General features: G+C 51.2%; 1 protein-coding gene across 1 annotated transcript in view; it reads right to left on the bottom strand.

The window, feature by feature from the left end:
- Nucleotides 1-496: 496 nt before the first annotated feature.
- HIF3A (hypoxia inducible factor 3 subunit alpha) overlaps nucleotides 497-16,607 on the bottom strand; it is a 38,589-nt gene continuing 22,478 nt past the window's right edge. The window contains 15 exon segments of the mRNA XM_087939303.1: nucleotides 497-1,598; nucleotides 2,677-2,773; nucleotides 2,871-2,982; nucleotides 3,803-4,185; nucleotides 5,757-5,852; nucleotides 6,948-6,997; nucleotides 7,000-7,179; nucleotides 7,267-7,427; nucleotides 8,176-8,323; nucleotides 8,616-8,722; nucleotides 10,461-10,675; nucleotides 11,460-11,569; nucleotides 12,918-13,002; nucleotides 14,324-14,469; nucleotides 15,918-16,108. Coding sequence (XP_087795429.1) covers nucleotides 1,447-1,598; nucleotides 2,677-2,773; nucleotides 2,871-2,982; nucleotides 3,803-4,185; nucleotides 5,757-5,852; nucleotides 6,948-6,997; nucleotides 7,000-7,179; nucleotides 7,267-7,427; nucleotides 8,176-8,323; nucleotides 8,616-8,722; nucleotides 10,461-10,675; nucleotides 11,460-11,569; nucleotides 12,918-13,002; nucleotides 14,324-14,469; nucleotides 15,918-16,108 — 2,233 coding nt within the window. The 3' untranslated portion in view covers nucleotides 497-1,446.

The following is a 16,607-nucleotide window of genomic DNA, read 5'->3' as shown; positions in this document are numbered from 1 at the left end:
ACAGGCCGTCCAACTCGAAGTTTAAAAACAGAGGACGGCCATTCTCCTCTTCACTACAAAAAACTTGTCGTGGAAATTGTCTTTTTTTTTTTTTTTTTTTTTTAGGCCGTACTTTTAAGGCTCCTGAAAATTTCTCTTCGGATTTCGGATTTGGCAATCCTTTTTTTTAGAATTTGGGAATTTTGCAATTTTTTTTTTTCCTCTATTTTTCTTGGAAAATTTTGACGACTGGCAGGTTCAAAATGTTGCACGGGGCGTTGGGTGTTGTTTTTAAAAAATTATTTTGGGATGTTTCCCCAACCCCCTCCCAGGCGTCAAAATTTTCAAGCTAGCCAGTTTTCCCCAATCCGGCTGTTTCCAGATGTGCTTTGCCTTGCCGTGACAGCTGGCCGAGTCACAGATCTGCTACCTGCCTTCAAAACACACCTGGGGACTGCTTGATAAGGGAAGCTGGCATGCTTTTTTCTTAAAAAAAATCGGTGTTTGGTTGTTGTTGTTTTTTTGTTCTGACGCTTTTATTTCCAGCTTGCCTTGTTTTCTACATGGCATCTGATTTTTCTCTGCACCGAACGTAGGCAGAACTGAGAACGTTTTGTAAACAGAAAAAGATCTTTTAAGTAGGCCCGGATAGGGCCGAAGCACCAGCTGTTCTGGGGGCTGAATCTTCCATCGGTTGGCCATCTTTAAGGGGGAAAGATCGCTCTAAGAGTCCAGGACAGGTGTTTCCCACCTGGCCAAAATGTCCTCTCAGGAGCAGACACTCTTGAGGACCTCCCTGCTTTTCCTTTTCAAAAGGTGAGACCTTGCTTTGAGGTCGACGGGAGGCACCGTACGTATGTTGGGGAAGCCGTGGCGAGGCATTTCCACACACACACCCCCGAGAGGCTAACGCAGATGGACGTTCACCCCGTTCTCGGAGCAGGTTCTCCCCACTTTTCACCTCCCTCCAAGGGCTAAACCCCTTTGTCCCAGGAACGGCTGACCTTACAACCCGGGCGCGTGCTGAAGGGTCTGTCCTCGCGAGCAGAGGACAGAGGAAAAAGTACAGGCCCCGGGGGCTCTGCACCGCTCTTTCTCGTCCGGGGGTGGTGGGTGGCGGGATCCCTCTGTGGTGCTTTCTCTTCCCTCCGGGAATCGATCCCACCCCTGGGTTCCCCCTTCCTCTTGGGTTCAAGAACATTCAGGCGGATAAGCACCAATAGGGGTGGCAGAGGCCTTCCTCCCCCACCGTCTCCAGAGGGGAGAGGCTGCCTGGGGGGGAGGGGACGGGACTGAGGTAGGAAGAGTCCTAAGAACGCCAGGGGAGGGGTGGACGGGCGGGGAGGGGCCGGGAGGAACCCCTCCCTGAGGGCGTTTGGTTGGATTTGGTTCCGGGTGTCCCATCTGCAGAGCAGGAGTGTGGGATGGAGGTGCGGTGGGGGGGGGAGGGCGGTCAAGGGCGCCACTTCAGGTGGCCTGGTCCAGCTCCACTAGGAGTTCCTCCCCCAGCTGGAAGTGTTCTCCGCCACGCCCGGAGACCTCCTCCTCGCCATCGTACAGGGCCAGCTGGGAGAGCGCTGGTCCGTCCACCACGAAGGGCAGCATGTCTCCTAAAAGGCCTGAGGTCAGAGAGCCAGGAGGGCGAGAGAGAGAGAGAGAGAGAGAGAGGGGTGGGTGGGTGGGGGGGGTCATCAGGAGCTGGGACCTTCTTTTCGGGCTTCCCTTCAAATCCGGCCGCGGTAGGATGTCGGGAGAGGAGGAAGCGTCAAGCGGGGAACTAGCCTTGAATCCTTGCACGGCTGCCAGAGGCATTAATCCCGACGCCACCTAAATTTGATGGGAGCTTCTCTGGTTGTTGTTCCCAAGGGAAGGCAGGCAGTCTTGCAATAGAAGTAGAGCACGATAACCTGGGCCTTTTGGGAGTCGATCTGGTTGCTTGCACCAGCAAGACTACATCTCCCAGGGTTCACAGGGATGCCCTGGCCAACCACCACTGAGCCCCTTCCTGGTATCCCATCATCAATGCTAAACGGAAGTGGGGAAACCACCAAGTTGGGAGAGCTCCAAGGACCCCAGAGTCCCCCCTCCTCTTTCTCCTTCCCCTCCTCTTTGCATTCTCCTCCTCCTTCTCCTCCTCCTCCTCCTCCTCCTCCTCTTCTCCTTCTCTTACACTCCACAAACCCCACCCCCTTCTAGCACTGATGTTGTTGTCTAGTTGAGTCATGAAACATCTGCAAAACCACCAAGCTGGGAGAGCTCCAAGGAGCCCATCGTCCCCGTCCGCTTCCTCCTTCCCCTCCTCTTTGCATTCTCCTCCTCTTCCTCCTCCTCCTCCTCCTCCTCCTCTTCTCCTTCTCTTACACTCCACAAACCCCACCCCCTTCTAGCACTGAAGCTGCCACCTAGTCGGGTCATGAAATGTCTGCAACAGAACAACCCATCTCAAGAGATCACCGAGGCCCCTATTTGACTCTCAGGAGGCATACGGGGAGTGGGAGAGAGTGTTCCCCCCCAAAGAGGCAAGGATCAAGTTTAAACTTTTACCCCCCCACCAAGCAGCTGCCATCGGGGCCGCCCAACCCACGAGAAATGTCCATTCAGCAACGCCAGGTCAAAGGGGCAGGGCAGGGGCTCCGTGCTGACCCCGCCAAGCCTTGTTCACACAGCCGCTCAATTCCGGACCCCAGTGGCACTCACCCATGGGCTCCTCCAGGGCCAGCAGCTTCTTGCCCAGGACCACAGAAGCCCGCTCGGACCGGGCATCCAGACACTCTTCCACGCTGAGCAGAAAGCCCTGGCGGAACAGAAGGTGGTCTCTCGCAAAGGAGTTTTGGGTGGGTGGGTGCGCCAGGCCATCTCCTGCCCAATGGGTGGGGCCCTCCAGAACTCACCAGGCTAAGCGAGGGCATCAGGAAACTTTCAGCCTCGTGGTTATGGGCACGCTTGGGGGGGCTGGTCTCCAGGAAGAGGTCCCTCTCTTCGTCCAGGCTAATCTCCCGAGTCCTGTTGGGGGAACGGGGAGAAACTTTAGCCCAACACGGGTTCAAGGTGAGGTGGCGAGGGCCGTGGTGGCACACGGCCCAGAGACCGGCTTTTCTGAAAACAAAATGGCTCAGGGCACATGTTTTAGATCGATGTTTCTCAACCTCGGCGACTTTAAGGTGGTGGGGAACTTCAACTCCCAGAATTCCCCAGCCAGCCGTGGGGAATTCTGGGAGTTGGAAATCCGCCCATCTTAAAAAGCAGCCGAGGCTGAGAAACCCTGTTTTCCATGACGAGCAGATTGAAGAATTACGGCCGCGATATCGCCCCCGTTCCTCAAAACGATTTTAATTTTAAACTTCCAATTTTAGCAGGTAAAGGGGATGAGCTGGGCCAGACAAACCTTCACCTTCTCTATTTTTGTCTTAAGGTAAAAGTAAAAGTTCCCCTCCTTGCACATACGTGTTTGTCGTTTCCGATTCGGTGCTCATCTCCATTACAAAGCTGGAGAACCAGCGCTGTCCGAAGACGTCTCTCCGGGGTCATGTGGCCGGCCTGACTAAAAGCCTTCGAAGGCGCATGGAACGCTGTTCCCTTCCCACCAAAGGGGTCCCTATTTTCCTACTTGCATTTTTCACATGCTTTCGAACTGCTAGGTTGGCAGAAGCTGCTGGGACAAGGAACGGGAGCTCACTCCGTGATGCAGCGCCAGGGATTCGAACCGCCCAACCGCCAATCTTTCTGATCGACAAGCTCAACGCCTTAGCCGCTGAGCCGCTGCATCCCTCTTTTGTGTTATCGCCCTCCAAGTTCTGATCTGAGTTACAAGTCAGCGACTGACCTCTTCCTCCCGCCCAAGGGAGACCTCTGGCCGTTCAGACCGGCCCCGTCCTGCACAGACTGGATCTTGACCGATGCCACCATCTCCACCATCTGGCCTTCTCCGCAGGGCGAGTTGGCCAGAGGGGTCTCGACGGGGCGGCCTTGGCTCAAACTGCTGTCGCTGCCCCAGCGGGGAAGAGGAGCCGGTTCCAGCGGGCGTGGGGACACGCCATGGAAACTGCGAGAGCGAGGTCTCGGAGGGGGCGAGGCGGACCGGGGTCCTGCCCCCGCATCGCCTCGTTTCTCGGTCAGCCAGGGCGGATGGTCGGTGCTGCTGAGCTGAAAATCGTCGTCCATCGAGATGTAAGGAGCCAGCATCTCTAAGTCGAGGCCTTCGTAATCCTGAAATGGGGAGCAGAGAGTTGTCAGTAGAGGGGGGGGGGCGCAGTCAGACAGAATCTAGAACAGTTGCAGAAATTAGCTACAGTGGAGCCTTGGGTCGCGACTGTAATCTGTTCCAGGATTTCGGCCGTAACCCGATTTGGTCATGACCGGAAGCATGACCGTCTGCGCAGGTGTGGACAACAAGACCCCCCACCAAATGGCGCCGAAAGGAAAACTGGCACAGAAAGGGAATCTTTTCACTGTCAACTAAAAAAATAAATGCTCCTTTGGTCTTTTTAGTTGCCAGCAGAAAGGGAGTAGGGGGAAAGCAGTGCATTCCTTAAATGCCTCAGATAATCACCCTGGCAGCCGAAGCTGTTGGCGCGCAAGATTATTGCCCGAGAGCATGATTGGTGACTCTGGGCTATGGATGTGTCCCATTGGAGAATATACATCCAGGGGGTGGAGGGGAAAGACCAGGGTCAAGGGGGAAATGAATGATGTATTTTAGTGTCGGCTGCACCCAGCTAACGCCAACATGGTCACTCCCAATAAATCTTTTTTTTTATTTATTCTGAGACGTGCAGCTAAAGACTTATGATTTGAACGGGGGTGGATTTGTTGGAGCCCTGACAGCCAGCCCTGACATCCACAGCAATTTTGTTCACCACCCTATTTTTGAATTGTGACCTGATTCAAAAATCGGGTGGATTATTTGTTTGCCACCTGATTTGGTCACGAACAGAAGCGTTTGCGACCCGAGGTTCCACTCTATGTCTAGTTTAATGAAAAAAAAGGACTAAGGGAGACATGATAGCAGCGTTCCAATATTTGAGGGGCTGCCCCCAAGAAGAGGAAGGGGGTCCACTTATCCTCCAAAGCCCCTGAAAGCAGGACGAGAAGCAAAGGATGGAAACTAAAGAAGGAGAGGAGCAACTTAGAACTAAGGAGGAATTTTCCAACAGTGATAACAATTAACCAGCGGAACTGCTTGCCACCGGAAGTTGTGGTTTATCCATCACTGGGGTTTTTAAAGAAGACACTGGACAGCCATTTGTCTGAAATGTTCTAGGGCTTCCTGCCTGAGCAGGGGGTTGGACTAGAAGACCTCCAAGGTCCCTTCCCACTCGTGTTATTCTGTTAGAACTGAAGAAGCTTCTTGAATGAGAAGGGAAATGTTTTGAAACAATAAACCAAGACAGTTTGGTGCCTTTTGGAAAAAAATCACTTTGGGACAGCCATGACCTGGATGATGGGAGAATCTCCCTAGATACCGAGTCAGGCCAAAGAACGGAGAAGGGGGCGGCGAAATATACACCAAAACCTGGAGGGGTTATTTCCTAAATGGGCTGAGTATTTTGGTAGCAGAGTAGCTGAACATCTGAAATCCGCCATCCCACAATTTGGGGGATGAAAAACCCAGAAGCAACACGAGTTTCGTGCTGAGAACAGGACAAAGTAAAACGAAGAAGGATCCTTGACTTATAGCCACAACTGACCCCCAAATTCCCATTCCTACGCGAGACAGTAGATGACGGAGCTTGGCCTCGTTTTACAGCCTTTCTTGCCCCTCCCCCCAGCAGTCATACCTGCAGCGCCGTCTCCATGCTCTGCTCCTCCTTGCTAGATGCAAAGAGCTTCTGGACGTTCTCCAAGTCGAAGATCAGCTCTTCTGGCAGGTCCGACTTCAGGGAGAGGAGGGGAGACAGGAAATGAACCTGGAGGCTGGCACAATCCCATCGCCTTGGGGCCCATTTCCGTCCCCGATAGGGCTTCTTCCTTCCTCACCCCCCAAAAGAGGTCAAGGGAAGGCCGTTGTAGGCCGGGAAAAGTTACCACAAGGTGATCAACAGAGAGAGAGAGAGAGAGGGCAGAAGTGTGTACGGCTCTGTCCCCTTCTCTCCTGGATCCTTTTAACCAGAGACAGACAGATAGACAGACACACAGCAGGATGGATAAATGGATGGATGGATGTAGACAGATGGACAGATAGATAGAGGGATAGATAGATGATAAACATAGGGAGACAGATGGATAGATAGAGACAGATAGATAGATAGAGAGAGAGAGAGAGAGAGAGAAATAGAGGGGTAGATGATAAACATAGGGAGACAGATGGATAGAGAGACAGATTTGGATGGATGGATGGATGGATGGATGGATAGATAGATAAATAGATAGAGATAGAGGGATAGATGAAAGACATAAGGAGACAGATAGATAGACAGACACACAGCGGGATGGATAAATGGATGGATGGATGTAGACAGATGGACAGATAGATAGAGGGATAGATAGATGATAAACATAGGGAGACAGATGGATAGACAGAGACAGAGATAGATAGATAGATAGATAGATAGATAGATAGATAGATAGATAGATAGATAGATAGATAGATATAGAGGGACAGATGATAAACATAGGGAGACAGATGGATAGAGAGACAGATTTGGATGGATGGATGGATAGATAGATAAAGAGATAGAGATAGAGGGATAGATGATAGACATAAGGAGACAGATGGATAGACAGGTATTATAGACAGAGAGAGACAGATATGGATGGATAGAGACAGATTTAGAGAGAGAGAGAGACAGAAACAGACAGACAGACAGACAGACAGATGATAGACATAAGGAGATGAACAGATAGATATATAAGATAAACAAATCAATGATAAAATAGACAGACAGATATGGATGGATGGACAGACAGATAAACAAATGAATAGATTCAGGCCACCCACCCACCCAGAGTGTCCCTCCAGGTTGCCTTACCAGACTGTGATTTCCAGACACCTTCTTTACCACCGGAGCCACCTTGGGAAGCGGGCGGGAGGTTTTGCCCGCCCGGTGCCCCCTGCCAAGTTCTGGGCCCCAGGCGGGTCGAAAATGGGCCCCAGCAACTTCTGGAGATCCGGGCTGCAGAAGCGCTTGGGATCCAGCTGCAGCTCCTCCTCGCTGATGTTGGCCGGGCGCAGGAAGGCCAGGATTTTGGGACCGCGAAGCTCTGGGGGAGCGAAAGCGTTGGGGGGGGGTTCAGTTAGGGGAGGGGGCAACCCCCCCACACCCATTTCACACCAGCCTCTTCCCTCACCAAAGCTGAGGTTGATGATGGTGTCTCCGCTGTTGGGGTCCATCTCTTCCAAGGCGCTATCGGAATCCAGCCCTTCGAGGCAGGGCGGGGGCAGCCGGCGATGCTCGCCTTGGCGGTCCGTTTGCTCCAGGGACAGGACCAGGCCGTTCTCTTCCACTTGGCTACAGAAAAAAAAGGGGGACAACGCGGAAAATGGACACCCTCGGTTGGATGGAGAGAGTTTCTGCGGCTCTTGACAATGTATCGTTCAAATTTGTTCAAACCTGGCAAGAAGGGAGCAATGTGGCTTACGAGAGAGAAAAGGGCCCTGATCCCTTTCCTTAGTTGCAGTTGGGAGAACAGGATATGTGGGGCGTTTGCACATGGCTCCTTGCTGGAAGCAGAGCATGCATTATCTTGGTTGAGGCTTAGCTGGGTTTTGACATCCTCCCAACTGTGGTTGCTGCGTTTTCTTGTGGAAGTCTGCAATTTATCATCCTGCTGTCATAATTACTTCAGTGTGGTTTGTGTTGGGTTTTTTTTTATTTCTAATTATCTTTACTTTGGGTTCAGACTGCATTTCTGCCCTTCGTAGGCTGTTTTTTGAAGAGTTCAGTCTCCAGCCGAGGATAATTGGACATTGGGGGCCAAGTTGGAGGCATTAAAGGGAGTTTATTCTACTTTTGTGACTTGGTTATTTTTGGGTCATTCCCCGGGTCGTCACAACATTGATATGTTTATATGTCATGCTCATACTTGTTTTCTCATACATGCTTGACAAACTAAACGAAATAAATGAAAATAAAGGAGGTTTGGGAAATAGGAACACATGTAAAATCGAAGGGCGGGTGGGTGAGTCTTAGGGGATGGTGTCCATCTTGAAGTTTTTGACCTCCCCCGGGGAGTGTGGGGAGCGGGTGGGCGGCTGACCTCAAGACGAAGTGAATGCAGACGATGCTCTCGGGTTGGGAGTTCTTGCTGCTGGAGATGACGGTGGCCTCGGTCTGGATCCAGATGTAACCACCATTCCTGGCTAGGAAGCGGTACTGCCCGGTCACAGCTTGGCCCTTGCTTAGCACTACCGATAGGGAGTGAAAGACAGACAGTCTAGAACGGACAGACAAACGGATAAGCGGGAGGGGAGATGGGGAAGAGACTTTAAGGTGGAAGAGGACTGGATGCGCGTTTGCTCTCGCGGGGAAGATACGACGGGAGGCTGGGCGGATCCCGAGACCCCTTCCATGCCGACCTTCCACCCACCCACCCGCCCCCAAGCCTTCGTCGTCCAGATGGGCCGTGGACGGCAGCAGGAGGAAGACACGGGGGGGATGGTAAAGAACCGACCGGGCCCTGCAACATGCTGGACTTACGGGTGTTGATGCTCTTGCTGACGGAATCCGAATCCAAGGCGTGGATGTATTCATAGAGGGAGCAGCCAAGCAAGCTCTCGGAGGTGTAACCGGCCATCTCGACAATCCTGGCCCAGGAGGAGAGACGGGACAATCGTCAGGAAATCATATTCTGGCTGAGTTAAGCTGGAGCCACTAACCTTGGCCACTTTTAAGACCTGGGGACTCAAGTCCCAGAATTCCCCAGCCAGCACCCAGTTTGATCGTGTGACTGTGACGATGCTATGATGCTCCTAAGCGTGAGAACTGGTCGTAAATCACCTTGTCAACTCATCAAACATTCCTGCGCCTGATAGTTGCCGTTAAAAGAGGGAGGGGAGGGAGGGAATCTGGAAGAGCAGTGCAGCAGTTTGAAAGCGGAAGTACATTCCAACTCTTTATCTTTAAAAGATTGTAGCTAAACTACCAGAGTTTTTGCCCGCGAATATATTTCATGGGAGAACATGATTGCTGACACCCAGCCCGTGAAGGTGCTCAGTTGGAGAATCTGATTTATGACATACCCGGGGGAAGAGGGGGGGAAACGGGGTCACAGGGGACTGTAAATGACGTGGGCCAGAGTTGGCTTCATCCAGGCCAGGGCCAGGATGTCGCCTCTAAGGAATCCTTGGAAGGTTTTTGAAGTTTGGCTCGAGGCTCATGATTTCATGAGGGCGATTACTGGAATCCTGACACGCCTTTTTCAAAGTTGTTGTAACTTTTAACATTTGCTAAACAAATGGCTGTAAGTCAAGGACTACCTGAACTGGATTGGAGTTATGGCGTTACCTTACCCCACTCGTTTAGATCATGGCAGAACCCCAAGTGTACCCAAAATCGATGCAACACATTAGTGTGGATCTTTCTGGCGTTACCACAAGAGCTGCAATGCAGGAGAGTCCAAACTCAGGTGGAGAACACTGAATAGCGAGGGAGGGTTGCTTAGGTATCTCAAGGTTTCTCCCTTGGAAATCAATTTTAAATTTCTTTTATTTAGTACTCTCCAGGTTGGGGAGCCAAAGGGAGGGAGGGAGAAAGAGAGATAAATATGGATATTGAGATAGATAGATAGATAGATAGATAGATAGATAGATAGATATAGAGAGAGAGGTAGAGGTGTGTGTGTGTGTGTGTGTGTGTGTGTGTAGAGAGAGAGGGGGAGGGAGAGAAAATATGGATATAGATATACAGACAAAGAGAGAAAGTGAGAGATGTATATACATCAATAAATAGAGAGAGAAATATGGAGATAGATAGACAGATAGATAGATAGATAGATAGATAGATAGATAGATAGATATAGTGAGAGGTAGAGGTGTGTGTGTGTGTGTGTGTGTGTGTGTGTGTGTGTAGAGAGAGAGGGGGGAGGGAGAGAAAAATATGGATATAGATATACAGACAAAGAGAGAAAGTGAGAGATGTATATACATCAATAAATAGAGAAATATGGAGATAGATAGACAGACAGACAGACAGACAGACAGATAGATGGATGATACTGATAAGGAGAGAGAAAGAGATAAATACGGATATAGAGAGAGAGATAGAGAGAGAGAAACATGGATATAGAGATAGATAAGAAAGAGAAAGAGAGATTTTTACCTGTGGATTTGACCCTGTTTGCTCATCAGCCACGTTCCTCCTACACACCACAGTTGCAACCACTTGGCACAACGTCCCAGCCGAGATCGACAAACCCATCATCCCAGAGAGAACTCCATGGCTGCTGGATGATGTGTCGCCCTCAGTCGCCACCTCCCCAGCTGCCCGGAGGGCGGGCGAAGAGAGGGGTCCGTGTATGGTGTCTCCCGGGAGTCTCCCGCTCACCTGTCATCGCAGTAGGTGAACTTCATGTCCATGGTGTGGCGGCTGAGGAAGGTGCCACTGTCCAGGGGGGTCTCGATGTTGGCGGGGTGCGGGATGGCCTCGCAGATCAGCACCAGGCATCGCAACGGGGGCTCTGCGAAGCCGCCTTCCCCTTCCTTCCCTGAGGCCGGCTTGGAAGGCGCATAGCAGCGCATGTGCCCAGAGCAGTGCAGCACCTGGAAGGGCAGAGGGAGGAAGCTGGGGGCAACCAGCTGGCGCCTTTGGAGGGTGCCCAGAGGGATTCAACCTCCCCCCAAAAGACACCCGGAGCGGTTTCATTACAAGAGGGGCGGGAAATGAATTGAACAAACAAATAAATAAATAAATAATCCTATATACAAGAAGTTGTAAGAGGGGCGTGGTGGCCTAGAGGTGGAGCTCTCGCCTCACAATCAGGAGGCTGTGAGTTCGATTCTAGGTTAGAGGCAGGTATTTCTCACTTTGGGCAGACTAGGAATATATCTGCTGAGAAAAACAAAACAAAAACTCTGCATTGGCAACAGGGAGAGCATCCGGCCAGTAAATACTCAAGCTTCATTCAGTTGCCCAGGACTGCACCCCGTAAAGGATTATGGGGTTGTTAAAAGAGGATGATGACATAATAAGTTACATGTATAGGTATGCATATGTATGCATGCATGCATGTATATTTAATTTAATAAATAATAAATAAACTCACTCTACAGACTGAGAATCTCTACAGAATGAATAAATAAATAAATGCATTTATTTGGCATTTACAGGGAGTTCTTGACTTACGACTGCAAGCAACTGAGCCCCCAAATATCCGTGGCTAAGCGAGGCAGTTAAGTGAGTTTTGCGCCCCTTCTCTCCTCTCCTCCTTCAGAATGCTGCTTCTGGGGGATGCGGGGTGGGGACTCAACTACCCCCTGCCCAAACCTGCTTCTGTTTCTCTCTCCCCCCGCCCCCCCCGCCCCCAAACTCCAGGGCGTGGCTCACTTTCCAGGTGGCAGACTTGAGGTTGACGGTGCGCCCCCTGGTGGTCAGCGTGCTCTTCATGCGCAAGGAGAAATTCCGCTCCGTCTTCACTTCCGCCTTCTTGGAGAAACCTGGGGGGAGCCGGGATCACACGCAGATCAGGACATATTGGGGGGTTGGAGGGAGGTGGGGGCAGGGGGTCATGGAAGGAGGGAAGGGGGACGTTTGGCTTTGGGGATTCAGAAGAGGGTAAGCCAAATGGGCGGCTGGAGATCATCGAAGGCTTTCCCTGGTTTCACTTTGAAAACACGGCACAGAAAATGACACAGATATAATTCAAAGAGGGAGGGAGGGAAGAAGGGAGGGAGGGGGAAAGGGAAGAAGGGAAGGGAGGGAAAGAGGGAAGAATGGAGGGAGGGAGGGAAGGAAAAAAGGAGGGAGGAAAAGAGAGAGGAATGGAGGGAAGGAAAGAAGGAAGGAAGGAAAGAAGGGAGGGAGGAGAGAAAGGAAAGGAGGAAGGGAGGAAAAGAGGGAAGAATGGAGGGAGGGAAGGAAAGGGAGGATGGAAAGATGGAAAGAAGGGAGGGAGGAGAGAAAGGAAAGGAGGAAGGGAGGAAAAGAGGGAAGAAGGGAGGGAGGGAAGGAAAGGGAGGATGGAAAGATGGAAAGAAGGGAGGGAGGGAGGGGAGAAAGGAAAGAAGGGAGGGAGGGAAAGAGGGAAGAATGGAGGGAGGGAGGGAGGGAGGGAAGGAAAAAAGGGAAGGGAGGGAAGGAAAAGGGGGAGGGAGGAAAAGAGAGAAGAATGGAGGGAAGGAGGGAAGGAAAAGAAGGAAAGAAGGGAGGGGGCAGAAAGGAAAGGAGGAAGGGAGGAAAAGAGGGAAGAATGGAGGGAAGGAGGGAAAGAAAGAAGGAAGGAAGGAAGGAAGGAAAGATGGAAAGAAGGGAAGGGGGCAGAAAGGAAAGGAGGAAGGGAGGAAAAGAGGGAAGAATGGAGGGAAGGAGGGAAGGAAAGAAGGAAGGAAGGAAGGAAGGAAAGATGGAAAGAAGGGAGGGAGGGGAGAAAGGAAAGGAGGAAGGGAGGAAAAGAGGGAAGAATGGAGGGAGGGAAGGAAAGGGAGGATGGAAAGAAAGGAGGGAGGGAGGGGAGAAAGGAAAGAAAGAAGGAAGGAAAAGGGAAGAATGGAGGAAGGAAAGGAAGGAAGGACAGAAAAATGAGAAAGAAATGGATGAGGAGGGGCAGGAGAAGGAGGAAGAGGAGAAGGAAAAAGAAATAAGGAAAAGGAAGAAATGGAGAAAGCAAAAGGAGGAGAAGAAAGAAATGGAGGACGAAAAAAAACAGCCTACAATTCGAATTGCACCAGTTGCAGAATTCCGGTTCCTTTTGATCAGGGAAGCCCAGCGCTGAAGGAAAGGGGACCATGCAGCGATCCCCCGTAAACATCATAAAAACTCTGAAGAGGATGGCGACGGGAGACTCACCCTGCCTGGGGCTCAGCACATCCTGCAGCTCCTCCTGATCACACGGGTGGATGAAATCAAACACGCTGTGGCCGATCAGCTCCAGCTAGGGAAGCAAACAGGACAATATATAGACAGTATATTTATATATATATATATATAAGGCACATGGGGACGCAGGCAGGAGGGGAGGAGCCGGGAGGAAGGCCGGGCGCCCAGCAGCCCGCATCCCCCCCGTATGCTGGCCCACATGCCCCCATCGGCCAGGTGCCAACGGGTGGGTGGGGCTCCCCGGAGCCAGCCAATCCGAAAGCCCCCTTTCTCCTCGCCTTCCCTTCTGCTACATCCAAAACTTTTCAATCAAGATTCCAGATTGGGAAGGAAGATATTTGGGAGGCTCCCTGGGGAAGAAATTCCTTCTTCTTTTTCCTTTAAACCCAACTTTTGCCCAAAAATAATAATAATAATAATAATAATGACAAGGTGGGGGAAGACTTAAAGCTTGCAAAAGTTGGCTTTGCGGGGAGGAAAAACAATAAATCGGAGAGTTTTGCAAAAAGCCCGAGGCGTTTGAGGCAAGAGCAGTTCCTTTGAAGTAGATTTCAGCAAAAAAAAGGGGGGGGAATTCAATTCATTTTTTGGGGGGGAAAAAAAAAATGGCCTTCTGAAACTTTATTCCCCAACCCGACTCCGGCTCTTCGAAATCCTCTGAAAGATGAAATGGAAGCGAAACCCTGAAGAACAAAAAGATCCATTCACAAATCGGGGGGGTGGGGGGGGGTGGCAGAGGAATTTTGACGTTGACCCCTCTGAAGTTGGAATAGAAAATGCCAGCCTGGGGGGGGCGGGGAACCTCCCAAAGACTGACAAGAGATGCTTTGTCTTAAGTTTTCACCCCCACACCCGCAAAAATGCGTCCAGGATCCAACGTTCATAAGAACAGCTCGGTTTTATTTTTATTTATTTCTTTGTATCCCTCCTTTATTTATTCTTACAAATCACTCAAGGCGGTGAACACATCCAACACCCCTTCCTCCTCCTTTCCCTACAACAGCAACCCTGTGAGGTGGGTTGAGCTGAGAGAGAATGACTGGCCCAAAGTCACCCAGGTGGTTTTCATGATTGAGGCGGCACTAGAACTCCCAGCCTCCTGGTGATTGGCCCAAAGTTACCCAGTCAGCTTTCATGCTTAAGGTGGGACTAGAACTCTCAGCCTCCTGGTGATTGGCCCAAAGTTACCCAGTCAGCTTTCATGCTTAAGGTGGGACTAGAACTCCCAGCCTCCTGGTGATTGGCCCAAAGTCACCCAGCTGACGAGACTAGAACTCACAAGCTCTCACTTTCTTGCCAGGTGCCTTAACCATTGTCCAGACCGACTCACCTTTGGTTGGACCCCCCAATCTGTGCGAGCTCCCCCACCCGCTCACCTGGCTGAGACCCAGATGCTTGTTGACATTCTCAGAGAGGTAGATCATGTCCCCTTCCTCGGTCAGGACCATCAGGAAGCCGTCCAAGGCCTTCAGATAGTAAGAATCCACCTGTTCCTCTGCTTTGACTTGCTCTCGCCATTCTCCTGGTTCAACAAGAGTGTGTAGAAATGGCTTTAAGGAAAGGATAATAGATTCAGAGTGATTTCCCATATCAACACTACAGGACAGAGACGTCTGGAGTGGAGTGGGCAGTGGGGTGGCCATCAAAAAAAGTCAGGGCAGGGGGCTGGAAAGGTGTGGTTCTCCCTAATTTATTTATTTTTTCCATGCAGTACGGCAAGAGCCACTCCAGGTAGCCCCTGACATAACAACCGGTCACTTAGTATTCGTACAAACGTCCGATGGACACCTATCTATGGGATAGTTCCCCCCCTGGATTCGAACTTCTGATGGTCCACCTTCTCACAAGAGGGACCTAGAATTTTGACGCTTGGCCATTTTGTTGGCTGTTTGCAGCATCCTGCAGATTAAATGGCCACGTTTTAGGATGGTTTGGCTGGAAAACGGCAGCCAAAAATGGCAGCAGGCGGTTGGACAAGAACAGGGGTGTCCAACCTTGGCAACCTTGAAGACTTGGGGACTTTTAACTCCCAGCTTTGCTGGCTGAGGAACTCTGGGAGTTGAAGTCCACAAGTCTTCAAGGTTGCCAAGGTTGGACACCCCTGCTGTCAGGGTTCCGGCGATTGCCCTCATTAAATCACGAGCCTCGAGCCAAGCTTCAGAAGAATCCAAAAGATTTATGAGGAGCAACAGGTCAGCACTGACCCAGATGAAGCCAACTCTGCCACACGTTAATTTACTTACCTGTGGCCCCGTTCTCCCCGCCCCCACCCGGGTGTGTCATACATCAGATTTTCCAATGAAGCACCTTCACAGGCTGGGTGTCAAGTCAAAAGAGACTCCTTTGGTCTTTTTAGCTGCCAGATAAAGGGAGTGGGAGGAAAACAAGGCATTCTTGAAATGCCTAGATAATCACCTCAGCAGCCCAAAGTTGTCGGAGCACAAGAAGGTTATTGGAGAGCATGATGTGATGACCCTTGGAGACCGGATGTGTCCCATTGGAGAATATACATCCAGGGGGTGGGGGAAAAGACCAGGGTGAAGGGGGAAATGTGTGATGGGATTTAGTATCGGCTGCACCCAGCCACGCCCCAACATGGCAACTTCTAATAAACCAATTTACTTTTTCTGAGATGTGGCTAGAGACTTTTAATTTGAATGAGGGGGGATTTGTTGGAGCCCTGACCCTGGGTGTCATCAATCACGTTCTCCAATGAAGGATTTTCCCGGGCAGAAGATCCGGTAGCCTAGCTACAACCTTTGTAAGATAAGCGTGGAATGCACTTCTGCTTTTAAACCGCTCCTTCAGATTCCCCACCTCTCTTGTTTATGGCAACTCGAAAAGAGGCAGGGGAATGTTTTACGAGGTGCCCACTTTGTTATTATTCTGAGAACATCTGTTTGGGGTCTTCCCTGTTTTTTTGAGATCTTCCCCCCCTTGGGGGAAGGTCTCCCCCAGGGAAATCCTTACCGGAATTCAGCAGCTTATGCATTCTTAAGTAGCTGATGGTCAGCCGCATGATGGAGGCTTTGTCCAAGTGGGCGCTCACCCCCCGGGCAAAGGGCAGGGTGTGGGCCAGCTGGTAGAACACCTCCGTCTCCTTGCTGCGCCGGCATCGCGCCGCGTCTCGCGATTTCTCCTTCCGGATTTCGGTGGTGGACCTGAGAGGGGAGGAACAAGGAGACGGTCACCGGTGAGTGGGGGCTGCTGGGTAGGCAGGATTAATAGGGAACGCACCAATGAGAAGCAGAGAGATCTGAGTTCGAGTCTCCCCTCAGGCAGGAAGTTCATTAGGTGACTGTGGGTTCGGTGAGAGGCAGGTTGGCCCAGTGGTTAAGCTGCGGGCCTAGAAACCAAAAGGCTTTGAAGTCGAGTCCCACCTTAGGCACGATAGCTGGCTGGCAGACTTTGAGCCAATCACCAGGAGACGTTGAGTTCTAGTTCTACTTTAGTCATGAAAACAGGCTGGGGGACTTTCAGCCAATCACCAGGAAACTGGGAGTTCTAGTCCCGCCTTAGGCACAAAAGGCAGCCGGGTGACTGGGCCAATCACCAGGAGATTAAGAGTTCTAATCCCGCCTTAGGCACGAAAGCTGGATGGGTGACTTTGAGCCAATCACCAGGAGTCTGGGAGTTCTAGTCCCACCCTTAGGCACAAAA

Source organism: Pseudonaja textilis, chromosome 10 (assembly GCF_049901715.1).
Source record: "Pseudonaja textilis isolate UNSWEBS1 chromosome 10, rPseTex1.2, whole genome shotgun sequence".
Classification (NCBI taxonomy): Eukaryota; Metazoa; Chordata; class Lepidosauria; order Squamata; family Elapidae; genus Pseudonaja; species Pseudonaja textilis.
This window is presented reverse-complemented; position numbering and strand designations above follow the sequence as displayed.